This window comes from Monomorium pharaonis, chromosome 2, assembly GCF_013373865.1.
Source record: "Monomorium pharaonis isolate MP-MQ-018 chromosome 2, ASM1337386v2, whole genome shotgun sequence".
Taxonomy (NCBI): Eukaryota; Metazoa; Arthropoda; class Insecta; order Hymenoptera; family Formicidae; genus Monomorium; species Monomorium pharaonis.
Genome location: NC_050468.1, coordinates 32,200,093 through 32,224,268, shown reverse-complemented (window position 1 = coordinate 32,224,268; position 24,176 = coordinate 32,200,093). Strand labels below are relative to the sequence as shown.

Genomic DNA, 24,176 nt, shown 5'->3' with positions numbered 1-24,176 from the left:
TTAACTATCTTACAAAATAATCATTAATTATTTTTATAATAAAATTAATTTTATTCAAATTTCTCATAGCTTAACTTTTGTTATTTAATGATAATTTAATTTTATTGCTTGAAACAAATATTTACATAATGTGAGTTTTAGTTAGTTAAATTTTTATCATTACTGAATGGTATAAAACAATCGTACAACAGTTTGATGGTATAAAGTTTCTCATGAACGTAATCTTTTCGCTTCTTCCATCAGCTGTTATTTGTGCCGTTAATTTTTAATAAAAATAATTATGAATAAATCTATATGTCTTAATATAAAAAACTTTATTTTAAGTAATTTACTTAATACGCTTTTTGATGCGAGATTTATGTAATAATTATAAATACAAGCTATATTCTATCTCTAGAAGATTAGAAAACTGTTAGAATTATTTATGGCACGTTTTTGAAACATATATGTATTGCTTAATTTGAATTGTTGAAATTTTATCTATTTTCTTTTGTTTTACACACACACACACACACACACACACACACACACACACACACACACACACACACACACACGCACGCACGCACGCACGCACGCACGCACACATATATCTCAAGAAATATCATATTATGCTGTTCGTACATTTCGAGTTTGGATAATAATAAATATTTGCGGTTTTGTCCTTTAGAACAGAGATAGTTATGGTAATATTCCATACCTTCACATACAGTCTTGAATTATACATGGTAAGGCGTATGCAATCGCTCCAGGGCACGCAGATTTTTAAGTTAATGATATAAGTGCCGAAGGCACGCCCCGTTTACACGTGTGTACGGTCCGTGCGAATGTGGACGAGACGTGGACCGCGGTCAATTACTTCAATTACATCGATCGCTTTGCGTGGCGAGGCATTACATGTGACATAATTTCTAATCCCCCTATACGCGTACCACAATGACACAAGATCGTTCTTTGTCATTATTGAGAAATTTAAGAAGTTACATATCCACTATGCCATCGGCAATCGTTAACATACATTATTATTACACGAGCCAAGTAAAAAGGCGGATATATTTAACTTTATCGATCGTTATACTTAAATGCATAAATATTTATACACGCGTCCTTCACCAGATCACGCAATCATTCATACTTTCAGGTTCATAATCCGGTCGTTGCGAGGGTTGGATGTTTTTTTTACACACAAACTGAATTTTATTCCCCTCAGACTATTTTAGGAGAATTACACTAATTCTCCTTTGGGAAAAGAAATACATTGCTGTTACTTTTTTAAATATTAAGTTCTAATACATGTATGTGTCTGCAAAATAAACTATTTTCATACATTCTATTTTCATTTTTAAAACAAGTAGTTTTTTGTAAATCTCTATTCTTTATTATATGTTAATTGTAAAAAATCGTGTCGATTGACGAGAAAAGAGTGTAGTATTCTTTTTTGTAAGTACAATGATAACCGTTACTGAGCTTTCATAGCATGAAGAGCTTTGAGCTCATTGAGCCTTCGTGTAGATTAATTTCAATGAAAGAACGTAATACCGATACGACTCGGGTCGTTGTAGGGACGAATGGCCGATTCACTAACGGCTGCAGCGATACAACACGGTAGAACCGTTGATGCCTTCTGATACGAAAACGTCATTAACACAGCATTTAAATGCGCAGAATAGCCTCGGGCATGACATGCCATCGCCTAACGAGCGAGCGAAAGAGTTACGACTGGGTTGCCACTACTCTGTTTACGTTTACGATATCACGACAACGTTTACGGGCAAAGGAAATGTTCGCTATTAGCACGGGATTACCCGTTCGTATGGCAGCGACACGCTAATCCCTATGATTTCTGCCTCCTTTTCCGCCCTCTCTCGCTCACTTACACATGATATCCTCTTCTTGCGTCTCTTTCTTCCACCTTCGTGCCGGTTGTTCGCCTCAAGGCCGAACTTTTCTCCTCACTCGATGTCGGCATGCTTTCTGGAAGTTTCTTTCCCTTTCGTTCTCTCGCTTCCTCTCTCTGCCTTTCCCCATCTCTTCTCCCCCTTTCTATTTCCTCTTGCTCGGTCTCTCCCCTCCTCTCCCTTTCTCCACCTTCTTTCTCAACCTCGACAGTGCCAGAGATATTTCCTTCTCCTGCACGGCTGTGTGCTTCCAGGTATCTCGCACATCCACCATGTGATTACCGTAATTTTCTCGGCACTACGTCATATCGCTCTGCCTTTCCTCCTTTTCGATCCTTTCGAGGCGCGGACTCGCGGAAGGGAGGTTCGCAAAGAATTTGTATCTCGCGATAACGCTTTTTCGGAAGAGATCGGCAATTACGATTACAGTTTTGTTCTCTGAAGTTAATTATTCAATATTGCTGATTCTAATGATAAACATACTTTAGCATAATATAATATAACATAAGACTGATTCAAAATTGACTTATATTTTTTAAGTTAACTTTTTTGGTGACAATCTTAAACGTCAATTCTTTGAAAATTTTGAATATTGGCAATTATGTGAGAGAACGTTTCGTGTGGAAATCAGCTTTATGCACGAAAGATGAGCAATTCGATCGACACGCATGTAACAAAGATCCCTTATGTGAATGTTACTTAGCAAGGTACTCTTTCCAGATTGCAAGAATTATGACTTCCGATCGATTGATATGAAATTAACGTATCGTCAAAGGGTGATTTTTTTTTTGTAGACGGCACTCGCATACATAAATCGTCGTACTTTTCAAACGAGATCTAATTCACGGCTGTCTCACTCATTTCCGACGTCCTTTTTCCATACGCGCTTGTTTCCATCTCCCCGTGCTGGGGTCCCACGTTAGATAAGCAAGGCTACCTCGGCTTCCGCGGCTCGTAGCTTAACTCGTGCACGTACGTGTGTCATTTGCGTGAGTCTCTCGCTCGTCGCAACGTGTGTTTTTCCACGTAATGCTCCGTGAAACGGGCAATCACGTTGCATTACCGCGGCCATTAAGCGGCCGCGCTGCGGGGCGATGCAGAAAACTACATATGCCCCGACTCTCTCTTTCTCTCTCTCTCTCTCTCTCTCTCGCTCTCTCTTTCTTTCTTTCTCTCTCCGCGGCTCTCGTGCGGCCCGCGCAAAACGGTTGCTGTGCCGAGGGAGAAGAATCGAGGCAAAGAAGAAGATACAAGTAGCCATTATTAATTCGTGCGTCCGTTTCCTGCCGGGTGCGCGCCCTTCTCTTTCCTCGACGAAGAAGAAATGATCGCCCACTTTCTCTGTCTCCCCTCCCCCCCCCCTCTCTCTCTCTCTCTCTCTTCAGCTCTCGACCTTTCGCTCTTACTCTCGGCCTCTCGTTTGCGTAGATTACGGGCAGGCGACGTCATGGATTTCCAGACGCAATAGAGTGCTGCACTGTTGCTTCGTGCTTCCGCTGGCGTTCGTACGCTTCGTAAATCTCATTCCTCGCGCGAAGAGATATTTTCGCGGTTCTATGCGAGCTCGTTCTCCCTCCTGATAGCGGACAGATAGCGCTCCGGGGAAGACGGAAAGTGACGTGGAAAGGAACATTGGCGCAGCTAGAATCTACTGGGTGACTAATGCGATTTATCTGCAAACTGTCGTGTGCTCAAAAACGTGCAAAAGGTGCGAGAAGTTATTATGCAATTCCACGATATCTGTGCATCGGCACCTTTTTCTTCTTACATACATACATCCCTCTCCTTGTGATTAGTAGCACTTATTGTCAGATCGCTTTGATGCGGAATATCGGACGCCCGGTTCCGCATCAATCGGGCCGGGCCATTTGCCACGTGCTTATTACTAAACGAGTGAATTATCTCTCGCGGAGTTTAGACCGGATTATAATCTCCGCAGAGAGCTGATGATACGTGCGATACATTGAGATAAAACCGATGTTAACGCCGCGAAACTTTATTACTCGAGATCTGCTTCCACTGCATTCCGTAATGCGCTCTCTGTGATCACGATCGCTTTAGTAATCGGCTTGGTAATGTAATGAGTATCATTAAGCGACATTCACTTAATTCAATTATTATCGTACCGCTCTCCACACGCTCTCCTTTTCAGTCTCTCTCTCTCTCTCTCTCTCTCTCTTTCTCTCTCTCTCGTTCTCTAATACGTGCTCCGGTACATACTCCGGTATAAATTCTGCAATCACGATTAGAGCCGCGGTCTGACTAATGCGCTGGGGAATTATTCTATTAGAGCGGAATCGCATTAGAGGCTTGCCGTCTTAGAAAAATTCTCGGCTCGAATGCACCTACGGCTAATAGGATGTCTATTAGGTGCACGAAGTGTGTTGCGACGTTTTGAGCACACGACGCGTTCATAATCAAGGCCGCGCGGTAAGGAGACGATAACGTTTGCGAAGGGGTTTTACACGCTCGAGAGTAATGCGTCTCCCCGATCAAACGGAGTGCATTATAATTTATGCATTATTACTGTAAATGTTGAACGTAATTGACTTCAAGGCGTCTTGAAAAATTGACTCGTTACTTTTCCACACAACGTTTATAAAATAGATTTTCTATCGTACATTATATGAGAAAAATTATGCAGTCAAATGTTTAGATGTGAGGCAAAGTCGATTGTAATCGCTTTTACTTCAAGTTCTATTGACATTCGTACCTCTTGAAACTGAGGCTTTTATTCGTAATGATAAATCAGGCAATTTCACAACGTGCATTACGGATACGTTACCGCTAAATTATCGCACGAATTTGTCATCCCTTCCTGGAGGACAATAATGATTGTGTAAATTTCTCTCGTTAAAAGCCAAGGAAGCGATAATTCTCGCGTGCAACGGTAATTCACGTTCGGCTAGGCAGCATAATACGTGCCGCACGACGTTCCAAGTAGACCTGGGCACGGCATCGACTTTGACATTAGCTCGGACCGTGGCAATATCGTTAAATAAATGCCCCAGGGATACCACAACCTTTGCTCCGCCCTGCTGGAATAGTTTTCAGAATGTGTCACCGCGCTGGATAGCGACGTTATTTCACGCTCCAAGTCGAAACTACATTTTACGCGAATAGTTCGTTGCAGCTGTGTCGGGAATATTAACGTTTTACTTAATGATGTTAAACTTAATACGGTTTTTGCTAATCTCTTTTAATCTATTCTAAGTGATTTATCATGTACATTCACGAGTTTATTAAACGAAAATAACTTTTTTTTTCTAAAACTCTCTCAATGTAATAGAGAAAGATAAATAATATGAAAAAATAGATAAAATCAGCTTTACACAAGCTGCTTTACATAAAATAAAAAATGTAAGCACTTTTTTCTCCGTATATTAAATTTTAAGTATTTTATTAATTAACTTAACAAACTAGGTTAAATAAATGCACATGCATAAAACAATTTCTAAATCTAGCTTAGGTTTCGCTAATTTTTTTTTATTTAATATTTTTTATTTTTTATTTTTGTATAAATAATCTCTATCATTAGAATTTTCATATTTTTTCTTACTACCAAGATTCTAGCGTTAAATAAATGATAAAATTAAAAATTAGGCTCATTATGTTAAAAGCGCCCGAGATAAAATGCTAACAAAACCATTGCGCGTGCAACGATAATTCTTGTTCTTCGAGCGATATGCTATAAACTACACCGATCTGATTATGGTCAGATCAACCAGCTTTGACATTAGCATGGTCCACGTTATTATCGCTGGATAAATGCCCCAGGTATATATCAACCTTCACTCCATCCGGTTCGAATATTTTTTAACCGCGTCGCAACTTTGACATATACACCTTTTTTCTTTTATTTCTCCGTAAGTACGTGATGCCGGCTTTTAACTTTGTTGTCCGCGAATTGATCATTTTATTAAAATGAGTTTTTACACTTCGATCTAGCAGCAAAACTGGAAATTACGATTTTACGGATATACTGAATATATATCTGTCTATCTTACACGTACAATTTTTAAAGAAAAATCAAACTTGTTTGTTTTCTGGACCAATAACTTAAATAATTGGGCACTTAATCACAATTTTAAATTAAAACGCGAATTAATATTTTTATTTTATGTTTTCTGCGCAGTAGCTCCATATTAGATACTTACTTGAAGTTATATGGACAGCGTAAAAGAGTGTTCACACATGTCGCGAACGTACCGGCTATCGTTTCGGTATATACGCCACATTGAGGTAAAGCGGGAACATATGTTTTCTGTCATCGAAATCATCATATATTGTCATATGCGGGAAGGCAAATGCTCGTGCGGTTCGAGATGCGAGTGGGAATACAGAGAGACTTAAGGAGTAAAGCCGTTGGTCGCATTGCCGGACAGTCGCGTCGTAAGATGTGCGTTTTTATCACTCGATTAATAAACGCTGATTATCAAGTTAGCGCGGGCTCGCAACGCGATCGTTTTATCAATCGATTTATATTATGATGCGTAAAGACGAGCATTACAACGCCGTATCTCGATTTTTCCATAGAATGCCGCAAAATAAAGTAGAAGACTATACGCTCATAAAATTGCATTAAACCGCGGATAATTACACTTGATTATGGATAAAATTGTGCTAAGTAAACGCGGTTGTACGTATAAAGTACAGATAGCTATTAGTGGCAATGGGATTGATGGTAATTTATTTAAAGATTATCGACACGTATTTACGGATGAAATTTAATTAGCACTGGCGTTACAACATATAAGTTAATTGCATCTAATTATAAGTAATCTAAGAAAGATTTTTAAGAATCGAACGAGCAAACTTTGGAATCTCCGAAGGTATTTCAACAACTACGTAATTATTCCGCGCCGCGAGTATTACATTAAACGATACGCGGCAAGAGTTTGTTATTAAATAATAATTAATGATACCAACGATAGGAACCGCAGTTGAAATAAATAAGTGCTTATCGCGGGACGAAAATCTCTACGGCAGCTGCCGCTACCCGACGTCCGAAATTATATCCCCGTTACGCATCCTTTGATCTCCGATCGACGAATACGAGGAGCAAGAAAAATGGTTCCCTCTTAGCCTCGCATTATCATTAATCAGGTTAACGACGAAACTCGGCGTAACGAACGTAACTTAAGGAGGTGGGAGGCAAATTATCTGCATTCTGTACGTGCGCGCGCGACTCATCTCGACGATGCATCGCGTACGATCATCTCGGCCAATGATGCAACCTGAAATGATCGATTGTTCATGGAAGATCGAGAGCTTGACATTTTGCTTTATGCATCTATCTGACGGACCACCCGGTAGATACTCGAGGCGTGCGCGACTAATATAATCACCTTCGTATGTAGCAGAGATACGTACACCCTCGGTCACTCTCTCTCTCTCTCTCTCTTTTATCTCAGGGACTCTTCGAGTATGGCAAGATCACGCGACATGTATATACTGGTGAGCCTCGCACTGATTTGCGAACGTGACGTGTAGAGGAAGGGAATGATATTAAGCTGAATATTTATTGCGTAAACTGGCTCTATCGATCGTGAATATTTATCGCTGTTACGTAATCCGCGGGCGATTATACTTCCCGATCGTTAGGGTAGAACGCAAATTAGCGCGGCGTCGCGCGCAATTTTCATATGTACCGGCCGATATAAATGAATCCGATTCTTGTTCTGGTAAACGAGCTTAACGGGTTCGCAATGAGCTCGCCCGTAGCCCTCGAGCCGAGTTTATTACCGGGATTATCGAGCAGTTTGTGACAGTGATGTGTCGTTTATACGTAACAATAACTTAGACAACAAGAGAATCGTGTGTCGCCGGAGAAATTGATACGAAAGGTTTTGCAATGATTTTGCGATATACGATCCTAAACTAGACGTGATTTATGATGTAAAAGAGGCACACGAAGAAAAGCATCTCTGCCTTTACGCCGCGATTGCGGAACGATGAAACTCGATGCCAGACAATAGACGCAAACCGTTAAAAAGGAAAATTGTTTCGTTATTACTCCGCAACAGATTTATCGCTCTGTAATAATTTAAATAAATCAATTTCAAGTGTAGAAATTTCAACAATAATAACTGAAATTAGGACTAATAAAAAGTGTCAAACACGAAGATAAGATTGTCTACATTGATTTACAGCGGATCTTGGAAAAATTATTATTATTTATCACGATCTGTTACAGACCGATATAGACAATTTTATTTTTGTGTTAAAAAATTTTAATTAATTTATATTTGTATATTATTATATATAATAGTCAAATTTAAAATTAATTTCAACTTATGGGTTTGCAAATTATGAGAAAATCTCATTCAATAAGTATATCCTCATGTTTTCTATATTTCTATATTTCAAGTATTATTCTTAAAAAAACCTTATGATTATTGTTTGAATAGAATGCATTTTCGAGAAGATTTTAATTTCTCCGTTCTCTAACAGTAAGAAAACAGATTTTTAACTATCACAGCACTATGAAAGCAATTTGCTAATGCACACGATCATTGAAAAGCGTGATGATATCAATATCCCATTGGTTAATGATCCATTGATTGGAAAGAGAATCCGCACACGAGAAAGGCCTATAAATTAGTTTTAACCATGTCGTCGAGCGATTTCACGCACTCGCGTGCTTAGATTAGGAGTCAGAATTCGCCGTTTCATTTTCGTCTACACGACTCATCATATGCGTGAAATCAGGGTGCGGCCATGGGTTCCCTCTGTTTTTCTATCAGGCTCGCATTGTCCTTCTCCCCCGTACACATAGCATGACCAATTTTGCACTTATTATTCATTCTATCTCTTTCGACCCTTATCTCTTTTGATCCACGTCGCATATCAAGTTCGCCTTTTTGCACTCTTATCCTCTTTTCTATCCATTTGGCAAATTGATTCGACAACACGTGCGTAAGGTAGACAGAGCACTCTAATAAAATGATCTGAAATAACGGAGTAAACGTAAAAGGTGTAGAGAATTGGAAACAGATATTTTAATTATTCGAAAGAAATTTTAAAAAAGTCACTCTATTATTGTAAAAATTGGTATAGAATGTCTCGAGTAGGTATTGGCAAATGAGATAAATCAAAAATTAAATAGCTTATTTGATTAAACTAAGTTACTTTTATCGTTCATAAACAATTACGTAAATAACAATGGACATGAAATAAACATATTATTTTGAGAGTAATCAAGTAATTCAGTTTTTTATTACGTCATTATTTTTAATGATATTTTTGCGCACATCGATTTGTTACTATAGATACTGTGTCTCTAAATGAGTTTTCCGTTAGAAATGTACAATTCTGCGAGCGGTATGTCGCATCATGATTTTTCGCTTGAATCACAATGTAATATACAGTCGGTTTTTTAAGTTGTATAACGATAAATATTTATTTATTAAATATTTATAAAAAAGGACTTTCATAAAGTACATGAACACACACACAATTTTTCTATAATTATGTACATGTACTATGTTTGTTTCTTTTTAAAGTGATTTTGAAAATTCCGTTTTTTATTTCAATTGTTTTAAATTGCATAAAATTTAAAATTATACGCAATTCGAAATCCTGCTGTGCTGTAAAACGCAATTCAAAGTTACATTTATACAGCGTTGAGTAGAAACTAATTAAAAAGTTAATAACTTTTTATTTAACTCAGTTAATTTTAAACGATTTAATTTTTAACTTTAACTAGTTAATTTTTTAAACACACGAACTTTATTAACTTTTTTCTAATTGTAAATTAAATACTCATCTATATGAAAAAATAGATAAAATTTATATTTCTCCCACATACAACGTTTTTTTAAAATTATTTTATATTAACTTTAATTATAAACGTAACATTAAATTTATTTGATGCTCCACATTATAATCATTTGAGTAATTTAAAAGATTATGATTTTTTGATTTAATATAAATGATTTAAAAAATTAATTTAACTTAATCATGACTAACTTAATTTAGTTTAAAAAAATATTAACTTATCCTACCTTGCATTTACAATACAAAATCACGCACATAATTAAATCCACAGTACGAGTTGTGACGCAATATTTACATGGAAACTGACATCGCGCGACAACAGTTTTTCACATACGGCGTAAAATTGAACGCGGTCACGTGACCGAATTTCCGTCGCGTGCCGATCAGTTCATCGTGCGTGGCCAGTGCGTCGTCGCGAGCAGGGATTGCTATGCCGTGTTTTCGCGTCTTTTTACTCGTCCCGCGCGAATTCTCCGCGCGAGTGTCGGGAGTGTCGAATCCCTCGTAAACGGACAAACATCCTTAATGTACCAATTAGTCCCCTCGCGGCCGCGGTTCGCGCGTATTTCTCGGTACTCGGTATTCGGCGCCGTCGCGGCGCCGTCGTGTCGCGTCAGTTCGATATTCCTCCCACAAAAAAGAAAAGATCGGTTTCTCTTCGGAGACGCACGGGCTTGTCGCGTTGTTTGCTCGTCCGACGACGAGTGTTTGAATGTCGTCCCACGTATCAGAGGAACACCGAGACGGTCTCGAGCGATCAGCCTGATGCGTTAATCGAGGTACGTAACCTCCAAGGTAACCTCTCTTGCGTATGGCCCTCCATGTTTCGTCAGCTGCGCCGGTTGCATTTCGCACAGCAAATCGGACGATTATTTCGTGGTGATTTTCTTGACGCGATGTATGGCTCGTTCTTTTTCGCTGCACTGTTGCACCGATGCGATAAGTTAGAGTGAGAAAAAATATGTTTGTCTTACTCTGACTTGTTGCTCCAATGTGACAGTGCAGTGAAAAAGAACAAGCCAATAATTTGTTCGTGATTAGAGTCGCTTCTTTCGACACTCGTGACCGACATCGACTCGTGTCCCATCGTAAAGATTTTTTACAATTATTGGTAATATCGCTAAGTTTCATATTTGGATACGTGTTGCGCGTATAAAAATAATCCTTATGTTTATTGGAATGGATGAGTAAAAGTTTCTGAATGTCTGTAACATGGAAAATTAAACTTTGCGAAATTAAATCTTGATCCGAAATTAATAGACAAGTAAATAATATGCTCTTTTTTTTTAGGTTATAAAACAATTAAAATTTCTTTAAAATGTTAAAAACACAAAAAGATAATAATTTACATATAACAGAATTTTTATAATTATTTCTATAAATTGCGTAAGAGAGAGATCTGTTATCGTTACAAAGCTTCTGTAAAAAAAATGCGTTCAACTAAAATTAGAAGCAGAAAGTGAGCAAATTGAACGTGATAAGGAATATATTTTACAATTATCTTTAGAAATTACACAGACGACAGAAACTCTATTATTATTATTATAAAGCTGTGAAACATACATCGAGTTAAAATTAGAAACAGAAATTAATTTAAACGTGACAGGGAATCTTACAATTATTTCTAGAAACTACGCAGAGACAATAAAAACTCGATATTACTATTATTACACAACTTCTATTAAAAAAAAAAATATTGAGTCAAAGTTAAAAACGTTAATGATGTTAAACGTATTAGGGAATATTTTACGATCATTACTAAAAACTATGCATGGTAAAAAGCTCTGGTATTGATACAAAGCTTTTATAAAAAATGTATTAAACAATAAAGCTATAATTGTCTGCAGGCAATTCTATTTCTTGCAGTCGATTTCCGTCGATTTTATACTTGAATGATTTAAACATTATCGTAATTAAACGACGAGTAACGTATTATCTGTGCCGATACTTCATACATGAGACTTCTTAATTCGATTAAGATACTCGTCTTGTAATTTATACGATTCCGATATCAACTTCCTGACATTGGCAGATTTATTGTGTCCTGGTTGCATAATTTTAATCCTCCTATATTGGTAAGCGCTAAATGCATGACACAAATGAATAGTAGTACTCGGATTTCTACATTCAAATCGCACATACGTCGTACGTAATACGAAGCATAATATAACAGCTACAATCTGCTACGTAACTAATTGACAAGTTTAATGCCGCCCGGATAATACACCACATAGGTTTGTCTCGAATATTTTGTCGAGCAAAGAACTAAATCCGATTGTTATTAATATTTATTCGCCAGTACTATGCTTTCTTTCGTGACTGGCATTTTTATTTACCTCCTACTCTTTCGAAAATAATATATTTGCATGTGAGATAAAAAATAACTGACAAGTTTTCGATACATGTATTTTGCATGTAATTTTAAATACGAGTGTTTACGTAACAAAGAGTACGAGTTATATTTTATTTTATTGTTTTAGCAACTAGCAACACATAATTAACCGGACCACGTTATTTGCATTTATTTTTTGTTGATTAAAATAATTAGTGTAATCGATAATAAGGAATTTCTTGGACACTTTTTTTCTTTAAATTTTGTCAGTTTTTGTTTCGTTAATTGTTGCCGCTTTTATAAATTATTTAAGACATCTAAAAATATTATTTCATTGAAAAATTACTTGTCATTTTGCATATAAACAAAAACTAGAAATTTCAAAATGTTTCGAAATTTTGAAGTTTGAGAAACTTCGGATGTTTTGTTAATAATATTTTTATTTTTATATTATAGTATAAATATTATTAATAATATTATACATAAATGTTGTTAAATATTATTGCTGGTAATTAATGTTAAATATTGTTGTTAATATTTTGAAAAATATATTATTAGAATAAAAGTCTTTAATTATTTGTCATTTTGCGTATGAACAAGGACTAGAAAATAAAGTATTAAAGAGAAACCTCGCATGTTTTGTTAAGAATTAATCTAATTATCGATTCAACGATACGTGGTTTAGCGAGTATGACTCTTGCTTCGTTGATGATAGAATCATTTTTGTGGTATTACCATAAGAAACGATTCTAATCGTGCTAACCGCCACTACGCATAAAAATCTCCTGGAATAGCAGTGTCGTCGAATGCGCATAATTATTGTGTAAACGATCTAACCATCTAAATGCGTTGAAAATATAGTTTCTTCGGAATTTCTAGATACTTCTGTAAACAAGATTTGCGAGATTTCTTTCATGAGACAGAAAATTTGTGTTATTATGCCATTAAAAGCGAATTCCTGCACAGAAATATATGTATTGTGTTTAGAAACGAAAAAAATATTTGCAGGAGATAAAATTATTTATTTTTATTTAATTACGTTAAAAGATTACGTTAATAGCTTTTACCTAATAATATAACATGCATAACAACATACATAATATACAACATGTAGTATAGTTTTATCAATTTTCAATAGGACTCTTCTTTTTACACTGGCAAATGAAAAACAGGTACGTCCTGGGTTTACTTGTTTCAATTTATTGTACACTTTACGTGTATGCTGTTTTCTTCTTTTTTTCATTAATATATCCTCCGTAATAAATTACTTTCTGTAGAAGTAACACAATAATTTAAAAATATTGCGATTATTAAAGAAGATATTAAAAAAACATAACATTTTTGTTGAAAAGTCATTGTTGCTAAATTTAATCGTTTTAGTCTTTATGATTTGTATTGCAAAATCTTCTTGGCCGAAACGTTACTTTCGAAATTCACGAAGCGTAAAGAATCCGGAGAAGGCTGCGGAAACAAGGTGGCTCAACGACATCGTAGGCGTTTCACGATTTTCTGTCAGCAAACGGCACTTTAATGACGCGGCTCGTGAGGAGCTGATTCGTGGAAAGTATAATATTTAACGGCCGTTTCGCGGTAAAGACGTACTGAGTCAGATATACTTTCAGTAGTTCGACGAGATCAAATCTTGTTTTGCGGGGACGGTTCTTAAGCAACCTTGTTAAGCACTGAAATTTTAATATGTCAAATTAGATTATCAAATTTCTGTTACTTTTTTTTTCTCTTTTTCCCTTTTTACATTAATAAAGCAACATGATTAATAATTACATTACATATTATGATAAAAAATTTAGTTTGCCAATTCTTGGCAAACTAAATTTTTGCCAATTCTCAGCCTTAAATTTTTCCTTTCGACATCACGAAAGCTGAAAGAACATTTGCCCGCGCCGTTGCGCTTGTCCGACCAGGCATATGTGGGCGATCAATCCCTTTGTTCGGTGATCGACAGGTTTACGGGATTACAGACGTGATGTCTATGCCGACTGCGTAAGCAACCAGTCGCGATCTACTCAGATTAAATTGCTAATTATGCAGAACCGAACTATGGATAGTACGCGAGTTTTTTGATATGATACCGGGGCCGATAAATTAATTTCCTCATTTTAGTTTTGTTACAAACGTGATTTATTCAAATCGAATGAATTATGTCAGTTGAATGTGTGTTGTTTGCGACATGCTAAAAAATGTAAACAGCGTCGTCATGCTACAATGTGTCCAAATATTTTATTAAGATTGTCTTTCTCTTTCGTTCCCTATCTCTTTGTTATTTTGCACACACACATATATTAATATTAATTTAATAATATTTATATATTTAATAGTATATATATACCTGCATTTAAAATCATTAAAGTACATTTTTAATGCACAGAAAGCAGCAGAGAGGAAAACAAAGTTGATATCGTGAGACTGAAATTAAGAACGACAACTTGTTACGCTTAATAGCTTTCTTTAATCATTTTCTATCGCGTACGTAATCATGTAACTGGAAATATAAATGTATCATTAAAATTTTATGTATTGAAAACCTAATATCTCTCATAATTACAAGACTATAAACTTTTATGACTTTCCTACCTTTTTTTCTCTAATCGTCTCTGTTTTATGGTTTAAGGAGACTTGGTTCTCTTTAAGCGGAATTACTTCAGTTTCCTCTAAAAAGTCTTATAAAAATCTGAACGCACGATAACATCATTGAAACGGTTGTTAGAGATGATCGTGTTACAGCAATCTCCGGGGTCTTTCGCTTACCTGCGCATCCGATTATTAATTCGCGTAAGCTTTATTTTATTAGAGATCGCAATACGAATCTTTTATGAATGAAACGTGAAGCAGCGAGTGTATCGGAGTTAATTCGCGCGAATCCACGCTTCCCGTGTAATACCCCGGCGAGGAGGCACTCTGGGGCTCCTCCGTTTCTTACGACGAGCTCCTCCGCGTAAGGGATCACCACGTTGTTCCTTTTGCCGAGCCTCCGATGGTCCCCGGGTACACGAAGCCATTAATATTATTACCGAGCGAGAGCGTGTGGGTATCATTATCGCGGACGATGGAAGAAAAAAAACGACGTTCGAAAGGGACGCCGGGGAAGCAAGAAAGCGTGGAGGAGAGGTAGAGACGAGGACAGCCAGAGGAGGAGGAGGAGGTGGTGGTATCCTCGAGAGTAAGAGCACCTTTATACACTCGACTTGAGAAGGCGCTCCTCGATTACGCGGGCATTCGAAATTTTCGGGGGCTCTTCCGACACCGCCGGGAATCACCCTCGAAATTGATGTTGCCCGGCCACGCAATCTCTCGGGCTCTCGGGGTTCAGACTGCTCGATTTTTCTCGCCTCTACCTCGTGCGCACCCCGCTCCTTCCCCCTTAACCACCCAGAGACAAGGACGGAACGTATTTATTATACTTGCCGTGACCCGGGAGCAGCGCGCGGGAGATCCGCGTGTTCGTCGCCGCCGCGCGCGCGAGTACATGACGAGGAAAGTGGTGCAACGCGTAAAGATTAATATCCCGCAAAAGAGAGGCGAGAAGAAAAATGTCGGGGCCCCCGCGAGATGTTGGGTGATTTAGATCGCGTTGTGATTTATCCCGCTTATTTCGAATGCCCACGAATGGCGAATAAATTCGCCACTCGTGTAATTGTTGAAAGACAAATAAGCCGCCGCCAATCAATTAGCAGATCTACCCTGCACACTTTAAAATATATATGCGTATGCATATATTTTATTCATGAACGCATGTAAATATTAAATATGGTCTCATTTTATATTACGAAAAATAATCTTATTTCCATCTTTGTCAAATGACTTTTCTTGGGAGGTCGCAAGTACGATTAATATATTTTATCGTCATATAATTTTATTTTTCAATTATCTCAAAACGATTGAGCTTCTGGATAATAAATGCTATATGATATCTTTCTTTTTATTTTCTTCATTTGCTTGCTGAATATTCGTCATTGGAGATTCTCAAGAATTCCTTTATGTACCGCCCAGCAATAATTAAATCGAGATAATGCGGTTTACGGATACACTAATACATATGTACGGTTATATGTTGCGATTAAATCTCGATATTACGATAACAGTTATGATAACCGATGTTGACCCAACCGTCGGGATCATGGACCCCAATATTATTTTCTCTCCAAAATCCGTTATAAAAAAAAAATAAAGAAACACATTTCCTTATAATAATTTAAACAATAATTAGAAGGAAGTTTTAATGAGATTCAAATGCAGATTTTAGTACGTGGTTTAGATTAATTTAACAAAATTTACTTAAATTACGTGATATAATAATTATGTATACTTATATATAGTATAATAATTATTATAACTTTAATTTCCATAAAAAATAAATACATTATTTATGTATCAATATACATATATAATTTTATGTATTTTATAAGATTTTGTATTTTTAAAGATGAATATATATTAGAAAATTTTACTAGAAATTGACAAATTATGATGCCTTTTATTAAATTTATCAATCGAAAAACAGATTATTATTAAATAACATAATATTTATTCTTTGCAGAGTAACTTGCGCTGAACCGTACTTCCTTAGTGACGGTTTGTACGCCGCACCAGAAGAACTTGAAAATACTCGCGAAGTCATTCTGCATGTAATAACCATCGGAGCTTTCATCGAAGATTCAACGAAGGTAAGTACTTATAAATCGAATAAACATGATTTTTTTACGAGACAATTGTGGGTCCACAAAGATCTGTCGATTTTTTTGCGCAGTTTGCGCAATTTGTTTTATAATTTGTTTATGATTTTACAAAATTACACAATTATTTAAAAAATATGAATCCTTTTGATTTAAAAACGATTTTAGTTTTAATAAGATTTTCATTGAAATGATTTTTTAGAAGAAATACAAATTTCTTCACATTAATTACTTGTTTTTAAGATATTTATGAATATAAAATACATTTTATACCTAAAACTTAATGAATGTTAAAATCGTCTTTTAACCCAATAGAATTCGTACGATTACTAATATTACAACCATCTACGTAACGTTTTTTACTTGTTGTTCGATTCGCGTAAGGTCATGGGTGCTTGGAAATCCTTAAAATTCCCGTCGACTAATCGAACAGCTTCATGTCGGACTTTCTTCGTGCGCAGCTCAATATAAGCGGCAAATAGCTGAGTAAATAAAAATACGACTAATTGCAAAGTGCACGCGGATGCGTGCATCCAAGTCCATCCGTCGACCTTTCTTATCTGACGTGAGTGCCGATTAAAATTACGTATAGCTATTCGCAGGCCCATGTCGGTCTCGCACAACGCTAGGGCTATCTCGCGGCTTTCTCCTCGGATCGCTAATTAAATGCAACGGCTAATTAGATAACTGATAAAAGGTTATGGCGAGCGGCCACGATGTACTTTTGGTCTCTCTCGTCTGCGCGCGCGCGCGCGCGCATTCTCCTTCGCCACATCCGCGCGCCACGTTCTTTCGTGGTCCCTCTCTACTCGGCAAATCCGACGAGAGTTCGTTCCGCTGAAATCTGAAACTCAGCTTGAATTCCACGGACGATGAGGTCCCCATGACCTTGAGACTTTGGAGGTTTCTCTCGGAATATTTTTGCGCGGAAAGGTGACTACACTTGTGGGCAAGCGACAGATCGCGCGCGATTGGACCTCTCTCCGGTTTAAAGAGTGTGTGCCTTGCTTAATAGCCGGACGTCTATTTAAACAGACATCCGATTCTCTATGGATAAACAGCGCTATTGTAGCGTAACGTGAGAGTAATACACAAGCGGTCGAAAGAGTAAGATAGAAAGTATCCAAAAGTACACACGGCACCTTGTACACCTTGTGTTGTTTGGACACGATGGAAAGTGGCGATTTATTACGGGGATGTATTTTTATTTTTCGCCCGGCCGCGCCGTGCGTCGTTATTATTGCACGGCGTATGCCCCGTTGGGGTACCACCTGAAACACTGATAATCGAGACGGACTTCCACGGGAGAGCGTTCCCTCGCCGGTGTTTATTCTGTCGCGATAACGAGTCTCGAAAACTGGTTCGCATTCAGCCTCATTACTTTGGCCGAAGGGCTTGGTATTTTATTTACGCGTCTATACTCAGGTACAGTTATTATAATTGCTTGTCGCCCTTGCGTGATTTATGAGGGCCCGGCTAAACACTCGCTCTTGAACGGTTACATCCTGCTCCTAATAGCTACCGTGCCGCCTTACGGCGGCCGTTACGCGACACTCCCAATAAAGCCGCGTGTCCTTTTGCTCTTATTGACAATTTTGCAATATATATTCCTAATGCAGCACCGAAGTGGTATTACGCGTTACGTAACCTTACCTAGCACATAATTCACGTAAACCGGATGAGTTAGCTGAAAATTGAGCTAACGTATGTACGCGACATTAAAATATCCTTGCGAACCACAAATGTCGAAATGTTTAACTTCCTTTTCAACGTTTACAATTTTGTATAATTCCACACGAAGCACATCGGTATTCAGGCGCGTCATTGGCATACCCGTTTACGAGGTGTGAAAGTTATGCCTCTTCCATTCTTCTTGTATCTCCCGGTTTAAGCGCAATTAGCGCATTTCTGCGAGCTTTACCGAGAAGTATGCAGGAAGTAGTAGCGAGATAAAGAAAATACAAGTCGTACTTACGGCGGAGAGGAGAGTCAACTTCGGCGGACCCGCGCAGTTGGCCTTCCGGGTATATTGAATAATGCATACCGCATATCTGGGGGCAACATTGTTGCGTCGGCTGCGGGGACAACAATACGGAAGAAACTACCAATTGACATGTCGACAGTTTTACGGGCCAGCGACTTTCATGCATCATATATTTCGAAATTGAAGAAAGCTGCACGCGGGGCTACTCAAGACACGCGGTTGCAACACTCGTTATGCGGCGATTTCAATTAAATCGATCATTTCCGATTTGAACAATGCAAATTTGAGAATAAAAATTATTCCATTGTTATATTTAATATAAAATATCTCTTTATATCATACGGTGTTCAAATAACGACACAAATTTAAATAATGACGCCATACGACACTTTATTAGAAAAAAACTTTACATATTTAAAATATTCATATCTTTTAGCAATAATAAAAACCTCTTCCTTTTTCAAATCACGTAAGTGAAAAAGAGATGGTAACTGGTGCCGCGCTATAGTAAGATGCACGTCCGCGACGTTAAAGTTCTTACGACCAATTTAAAGGAGATTTTTCCAAGAAAATGTTACTAAATCTGCGTTTTATTGCGTTCGGGTGCGAGTGTCTGTCCATTTTTTATAAACGATCCCTAACTGCGCCACACACGCGCGCCACACTCGGTCGCGAAGGAGATGGTCGGTCAATTCCTAAGCACAGCAGCGAGCATAAATTATTCAGGCGATGTAGCAAAAGCGATTAATTTTATTGGTCGACGTCCCGGATACGGCTCGTCTGTACCCGTCACCGTTGCTTTGTTGCAACGTCCTATCCTATGCCCCGTGTTTCTCGATCATGTGCCAGCCAGACTAACACCTTATTAACGGCGGTGGTTGCGCGAATGCCGGCCGCAGGATAGTTGCGCAAAGTTATTCGCCGCGCGCTCGCGCTTTCAGTGTTGGCCGGCTAATATTATCTTACACGTTGAAAATTAATCCGCGGGGTCTATGCGACGTGAAATTTATCATGGACTAACTCGGAATAAAAGCGACGATTCGAGTGTTCTCTTTTGTGGACGGTATCGGAATTATTATAATATTTCGTTGTGGTTCGATAATGTAGCTTACGTTGTTGATTTCGTAAGGATAAGTAGAAGGGACATTATTTATAGCCGTATTATGTTGAACACATTATTACTGCCATTATTATGATTAACCATGGCATTAAATTTCTCCTGGCCCGCTTTAATTTGCATTTTGTGTCTTTCAATCGGTGTCTTGCGCCACAAAATTGATCTACGATATTAATATTGATATTAACATTTTGCGTAGTCATTTACAAGTCAAAACAATTCGAAGCAGTTATGCTGGTAGTTTCAGAAATCTGCTTTGTAAAACCTGTAGTTTTTTTTTTACACCGAAGGTTAGGATTTAAATGAATGAACCAACCGAAAACTTGCCTTTCATATTCGAACGACCTACGTAGTTTAGCAACATACTTTAGCAGTGAGGCACACTTTTTTTCGGTTATATCGAGGAGAAATTGGTACCACAGAGAATGCAACGACCGTGGTTTTTATGCTTTTCATTCTGAAGACGCGGATGACGACGACTCAACTTTCCCAATCCGGATTTACCGTCAATTCTTTTCATTCCTAAAAAAAAAAAAAAACCGTTTGGTCAGCCACACCATAGATAGCTCTAGCAACGTCCACAGTATCATGATGATTTCCCGGTAACCACGAGGTCAACACTTACATCAGGACATGTTTGGACGATGAGAAAACCGCGAACACAGAAAAGAAACTTCACGGCAAAAGACCTTGAGCATTTAAGTTTATGCGTACACCTGCGCGCATGTACCACGATTCTTTTGTCCACAAATAAATTACATTATATTATATACCGAATAGAAAAAAGGTTCTAGATGTTTTTAACATCCGTGCTATTTGCGTGAATGTACGTTTGGCGTTTTTCTTTTCGTCATATGTGTATGTGGAATTTGGAAGATAATGCGTTACACTGCTATGGTCGAAATAGCCTTAGAATTCTATATATTATTAAAAGTTTAAAGTTCAAAAATTGTTGGCATTTCTTTTTATATATTGTCGTTTACATTTATGTAAAATTCAACATATTTTAGCTTACATTTTTGAAATACTTATAGACAATTTCAAGTGACGGTTCCAATTATTATTATGTGTCAAATTTGTAAAAATAATTGTTTTACATGTACACATATATTAATACAATTACAGAAAATTTTTCTTGCATTTTAAAATGTTTCTTGTAATTCTTGTAATATGTGTAGAAAGATATTTTTAAATTTAATAAACACTTTTGTTTGGTTATTTTAAAATATATATTTCTTTGTTTTTAATAAATTGTATTAAATAAAACAAGTGTATAAAATTTATTAAAAACAAAGAAATATATGTGTTGAAATAATCGATCAGAACTGTTTATTAAATCTCATAATTGAGACCATCACCTTATTTTTTATCCTGTTAAATGTCACAACATATTCACGATAAATTCTATCAAAAGTGTTTTATCTTACGTGTGTTAAGAGTCTTAAACACAAAACAATACGAATATAAGATACACAGAATTATTAGCAACATTTATAATCTGTGTTGTCTCTTTCTTTTACATGATTTTGATAATCATAAATTATTCAGAAAATAAGCTTTTAAATGCAACTTATTAAAATAAACAATTTATTTCGATAAATATTTCATACGTATTTGAATATCCGCGTCATATTTTTTCAATTTTTTAATATTGTATCAATTTTTCTTTGTAATATAATCCAAGATAACACATCGAGAATTAACACAATTTTTAGTTTTACATTTAACGTTTAAAAATTATTACATTTTACAAATATGTTTAATAATGAGTTATTGAACGAATTACATTGCGCGATAAATAATTTGGTTACTATTACATATCTTCAAAGTCATCGCCACACATATCTGTCTGCAGACATAACATTAGAAAAACATTCTATTATCTCTGCCGCACGCTGTTCTTTCTTTTATCGCGCAAATAGTGTCCGCTATAAATATCAGCATCTATGACACGCCACGCGAAGCTCGATGTAAATGTCGGAATAATGAGCATGAATGAGTCCACTATTAGACAGGTATTCGGTTACTACGGCCTCGAAGAATCATAGGTCAGCACCGCTGTCAGCGATTTTAGGCTGAAGTTACCGAATGAACAGATACTGTTGCTGAATCACGTTGAGTATTGTTGGGCAGTCACACCGATCATAAATCAATTTGGGTCTTATGTTTTCGCCCCGTAATATACGTCTGATAATAAACTGTCATTTTTTTCAATGGGCAAAAACAAATTTCTCTGCTTAATATGCGCCATTTCCTGAGAACCGGTTAAAACTTTCTATCGAGTTGTCCGTTACTATTTATAAACGACAGCATCGGCACGATATCAAGACGGTTCTCTTTCGTAAGTATATAAATAGCATTCTGCACATTTTTAATGCGTGGAATTTTTATATTGAATTTTTTGAGCTCAGATTTCTTGCATTTATCACTATTATTCAACGTAGAACGTCATGTAAATGAATTTGAATTTGGAGGATAGTTGCGCTTCACTGGCAAAAGTATATCGAAAATTTGTGCAATATCTAAAGAGAATAAGATAAATTAAGTAGAGTTGCAATATTAAATTTTACAACATTTAATAATTAATTGTTTAAACACTTTACTCTTTATAACTGATTGATAAAATGGTGTATTACTTTAAATCGAGAATAAAATGTACAATATATTATGTATTAGAAAACTGTAAAAAAACGTTAAAAAAATATATATTCTCCGTATACATTTTTATTTTATTATAATCTCTAATTATGATAAATAAGTATTTTACGAAAATTATATCGAGACATCTAGTGTCACATCCTGGTCTCGTTTTTGTTCCTTGAGTCGACTCGACTTTGATATAACGTTCAACTGTTTCATGCTATCAATTATTAATTATTGCGCAACGAAAAACAACGCTATAATTTATTGTTTCAATCAGAACGTCGCGGCGAATAAAAATACGCTGTCGATACTTTACAACGTTCCGTTCCGCCATGAATCAACGCGTTGCACGTACAAAATACAATGCATACGAAATATTTCTCTAAAGATACGTGTGTGCTCGTAAACCGAATATCTTAACGTACTAATGGGAAACGTGACAATCTTAATCTCTTTACTTATCTTAATCTCTTTGGGTTATTTGATAAGTGATTACAAAAGTGTATTTTTTTCCATGTGTAAATAAGAAGATGACAATTGTATCCTAGCTATAATAATTAATATAATCGATCTATATCGATAAAAAGAAGGATGTTATTTATTATTTATATTTTTTTAATTTTATAGTTTTTAAACTCAACGAAAATGATTGAACGAATTTATTAAAACTTTTTACCATAGAGAAAGATGCATTTAATTTCTTGTAACTGCTTTATTAATAATACTTTTGATAATTAATATTAATTTTGTTTGACACAGCATTTATTAAAAACGTCTTGTCGAAACACAGATAACTCTCAGCCCATTTTATGTAAATATTAACACTCTGTACACACGTTTTCTGGCGTTTTTTCTACACACGTAAGGTTACAACACTTTTGAGTTAATTTTCGTTACTTTTGCAAATATGAAAAAATTCTTCAATGACTTTTACACATACACTTGAACATTCCTAGAAAGTATTTATATGGTTGTCTATCATTTAAAATAACTATATATATTATATATAAACGTTGTAGCTAATTGCAGTGCTCTTAGTTTACCAAAGAAAAGAAATTTACAGGACAAAATCGCGAATTGTATGTGTACAGAATATTAAAACTTGTAGCATACTTTTCCGTCAACGAACAAAGATTCGTACTCATTAATCGTAATTACTAGAAGGCTGTTACGCGTCCTCATTCACGATCAGTTTCTCGATAGCTGGATAGCTTTCGTTGGAATTTATTCACGACTTAGCTAAGCAATCTGCGACAATAGACGTGACAACGATGCGAATTGCGTTCCTGCACTACGAGCATATTTGTCAGTGACATTTCGAACGATTCATCACGACTGCTAATTCGATTACATCAACATGCAGTGGTAACTGCTGTCGACGCAGAAGACCTAATAAATGACAAGATGTAGGCGTGTTTTCGACGCTGATGACGATAATCTCGACGGTATGGTGAAAGATCGCAGTTGGCTTATGCGCGGCCGTTAACCAAGACCGATCAAGGATCAATTTAACGTTTGCCTCAGCGTCACGCAATAATTTCGCACTTTATACATATAATTTTATTCGGCTTTTTCATATTTATCCTTACGGAAATGCAATGTTGGAATCAATTTATTTACAACCGTAAATTTACTATTAACGTCACTGTAATGATACTTAGGTTGCCACTCAATCACTGCATGATGATTATTTGAAATAGTTGGAATTGTTATAATATTTTATCTTAGAAAT

At 36.5% G+C, this 24,176-nt stretch overlaps 1 protein-coding gene across 2 annotated transcripts in view; it reads left to right on the top strand.

Annotated features, from left to right (window-relative positions):
• LOC105839886 (UPF0489 protein C5orf22 homolog) overlaps positions 1-24,176 on the top strand; it is a 639,614-nt gene that overhangs the window by 335,974 nt on the left and 279,464 nt on the right. For both annotated transcript variants that reach the window (XM_036283061.1, XM_036283060.1), the window contains exon 4: positions 16,565-16,691. In XM_036283061.1, coding sequence (XP_036138954.1) covers positions 16,565-16,691 — 127 coding nt within the window. The remainder of the gene's footprint in view (positions 1-16,564; positions 16,692-24,176) is intronic.